Genomic DNA, 3,614 nt, shown 5'->3' on the forward strand with positions numbered 1-3,614 from the left:
TGCAAACAAATCACCCCCGGGGGCAGATACAAATTAAATCTATTTCACAGATGACCCCAGAGGTACCCAGAGTGGGAGGGAACTAGTTTTATTCAGCTTTATACATACATATATATATATATATCTCGGGCACTTTCTCCTGCTTGGACTCACAGAATGGCCTACAAACAGCTGGGGAGTTCTGTTAGAATATCCACTCCCAGGTGCTGAGGACCTACTGTGCGCCTGGCCTTGTTCTATGTTCTAGATGTAGGTACATCAATACACTGAGGTTTAATCTTGATAGGTACTCTAGGAGCCCCCAATTTTCAGAAGGGGAAACTGAGCCTCAGGGATGTGAAGTCGCCCCGTTGGCCAGCGATGGTGATCCCCTTTCTGCAGAAGCCTGTCCGTGCCATCCCTACCCTACCTTTCGTTTCCAATCCCCAAACCAATGCCCAGATAAGCGCTTTATAGAAGCCATCTCATGCCTGCCTCACAGACTCTCACATGCTTATAGTTCTTGTTTTTACAGGGGGGAAACTCAGGCAGAGGGGGGGAGAAAGGGGCCAGCGGAAACTCCAACCTAGGTGGATAAATAATGTAATGTTCAGGTGTGTGGAGTGCTTACTGTGTGCCGGGCACAGAGCTAAACCATCCCGTGCACGGATTCGCAGCGGCCTCAAGGGCAAGTTCTTCAAACTGCAGGCAATCAACTATAGGATGTGTGAGATCAGTTTAAGGGATCGGCAAATTAATCGAATGGCCTATGACCATGAGATCATGAAACACACTACAGAGTAGTGAGAACATACAAAGTGGACCCCATGCAGGAAGGGTGATTCCTGTTTTGTTCTGCGCAATTTTTATGTCAAGCTTATCTGTGTGTACGTGTGCTTGGCTGAACACAAGGTAATCATATGAATTAATACTTACTGAGCACTTCTGACCTACCAGGCTCAGTGCTAAGAGCTTAACGTGTGTGGTTCATATAACAAATCAATCCGTGAAATGTCTTTCTCACGTTTGGAGTTTTTTCAAAGAATTTCTGGGCTTATTTTATTTAGGGGCGCCTGGGTGGCTCAGTCGGTTAAGTGTCCGGACTCTTGATTTTGGTTCAGGTCGTGATCTCACACGTAGTGGGATGGAACCCCTAGTCAGGCTGGGCGATGACAGCAAGAACCCTGCTTGGGATTCTCTCTCTCTCCCTCTCTTTTCGCCCTTCCTCTGCTCATGCTCGCATGCTCGCACTCTCTTTCAAAATAAACAATAACAATAAAAAATAAGCAAGGATTTTACGTATTTAAAGTGATCTCAGACGTGGGCCTTGAACACACAACCCCCAGATCAAGAGTTTCTTTCACGCTCTACTGAAGGGCCAGGCGCCCCTTCTCATGTTCGGATTTTGACAAAAACGTGGAAGCCCCCTGCTTCAAAAACAGTCCTAGGAGGTAAGTGCTCCCAGGCTGCCCGTTTTTCAGAGGAAACTGAGGCACAGCAAGGGGGAAAAGCCTTGCTCAAAGTCACAGCCAGCAGTAGAGAGAGGATCTTAACTCAGGTAGAGGTAATTCAGAAGCCCGTGTGATGTGGTGGGTGAGGTGGGTGGAGGGCTGGCTCCCCCCATTTTATGGGGGGCTTTACTCACGTGTCTCCGTCCTCATCTGCATGGGTGGCCACGGCGATGTCAGCCGATAGGGGGTGTTCCATGGAGCACACCATGGGGTACAGTGGTGTAGGCAGGTTCACGAGGGGAAAGAGGGAGCCCATGGTCGGGGTCGGGTATAGGGGCAGGAGAGGTCCTGGGCAGAGGAAAGGACATGGGTGAGGCCAAGCCTGCAGACCCTCGACCCACCCCTGCCTCGAGGCCTTCACTCCTGCTCTGTCCACCTGCCTGCTTTCCAGGTCCTTTGTGCAAAAGGCCCAAGACAAACTGGCCTTGTACATCGTGGGCTCCAGCAACTCGTTCCCCCTTCACCATTCTCCGTGAGCCCTGGTCACCGTTCATTGTCACGTATCTCTTCATGCCTCTGGCCTCCATCTCTCACTAGCCAGAGTCCCTTAAGGACGGGACCGAACCTCATCGTCACCCAGCAGGGGACCCCAGGGCCTGTTTGCTGGGTGAATTTGTAGCCGAGGGAGGTAAGAATGGGTGTAGGGTGTGGGGTGACCGTGTAGAGAGCTGGGGAGAAGGGTGGGTCAGAAGGAGAGAGGAATGGTGTCAGAAGCCAAACATGGCAGCAGTCAAAGCCATATGCACCCACCGCACAGATGGGGAAAACTGAGGCCTGGGTTCTCATCTGGGGAATGGGGGAGAGGGGAGGAGGCCGTGGCAGACCTCCTGATGGACAACCTGAGGCCCTCTAGGTGCTGTGCTCTGATGGGGGGGCAAGGGCAAGTCTGGAGCACGGGCTCCCTGCAGCTTTTTGGGTCACCTGGGGACGGTGAGGTGGGCACAGCTGTGGTAGCAGAGGCCCCTTCCTTGAGATCGGAGATGGCGATAGGGTGGGGAGAATGATTTTGGCCTTCTTTGTCCTCTCCTGATCCTTGGGGGCCCTCCATCCCTGCACCCCCAAAGTCCTCGTATCTCCAGTACCAGCTCTTGGTGCCCTGCAGCCTTTTGCCTGGACGCCCCTGGCCCAAAATGCTCGTCCCAGAACTCCCCGGTCCTGGCCCCCATTCCTAGAACCCTAGAACCCTCAGCCCCCAAGCCTTGACTCTGTGACCGCTTGACCTTGTGACCTCAGATGAGACCCTGATCCTGGGTGCCCCTACCTAACTGGGTGCCCAGAACCCAGACCTCTGGCCCGCTGGCTCCTCGGGACCCCTAGTATCTGGGTCTGTTTCCTTCGATCCTTAGGATTCCGGACATCGATTGGGATGCTTCAGACTCCAGCTCTGTTCTCCGGATTCCCGCTGTTCTCTGATACCTTCTTGGTTCCTGAGATTCTGAGGGCCTGACACCCCTAACATCTGTCTTCTTAGAACCCCAGTCGCTGTTTTCAGGACCCCCTTTGACACCACATATCTGGATGCCGGGAACCCCAGTTTCTTGGGCCCAAGCGCCGACTCGTCATAACCCTACATATCTGCGTTCTAAAGAGCTTACAACTCTGTTCTTGGGACTGTAGGCTCTGTCCGCTTGACTCGCTGAGACCCTGCGTCTGTACTGCTGGGCACTGTCCCCTGGGTCCCCTTATCTATGCGTTTCGGACTCTGAGCCCGTCCCCCAGAGCCCCCTGACACCCGGGGTTCTGGGACTCCCATATCTGTGCCCCAAGACATTGCTTCCTGACGCTTCCACAGCTGTGTCCCTGGGACTTCAGGCTCTGTCCCCTCCCAAGAAACCTCATATTTGTGTCCTTGGGACCTTGGATTCCGTCCCCCTGTTTCACAGCTCTGTGTTTGCGTCCTGAACTCTGTTCCCTGGCTCTGGTGCCCCTCTGCCCGATCAGACACCCCCCCTCCCGTCTGGCTGGGACCCATGGCAGCCACTCACCCTGGTAATAAAGCGCCTCTGGCCGGGCCAGTCCGTGGGGGGCCGCGGGGGCCGCCGGGGAGTCGGAGCCGCCGCCTAGGGGATCCGGAGTGACCCCTGGGCCCGCGGCGCCGCGGGGGGCGGCGGGCTCCGGGGCCGG

At 54.8% G+C, this 3,614-nt stretch overlaps 1 protein-coding gene across 1 annotated transcript in view; it reads right to left on the minus strand.

Annotated features, from left to right (window-relative positions):
• The window catches only part of BCL3 (BCL3 transcription coactivator), a gene marked incomplete at its 5' end in the record, with an annotated part of 10,468 nt that extends 6,854 nt beyond the window's left edge, over nt 1–3,614 (minus strand). Inside the window, 2 exons of the mRNA XM_077747221.1 lie at nt 1,625–1,778; nt 3,476–3,614. Coding sequence (XP_077603347.1) covers nt 1,625–1,778; nt 3,476–3,614 — 293 coding nt within the window. The remainder of the gene's footprint in view (nt 1–1,624; nt 1,779–3,475) is intronic.

The sequence above is a fragment of the Crocuta crocuta genome, unplaced genomic scaffold, assembly GCF_008692635.1.
Source record: "Crocuta crocuta isolate KB4526 unplaced genomic scaffold, BGI_CrCroc_1.0 scaffold334, whole genome shotgun sequence".
Classification (NCBI taxonomy): Eukaryota; Metazoa; Chordata; class Mammalia; order Carnivora; family Hyaenidae; genus Crocuta; species Crocuta crocuta.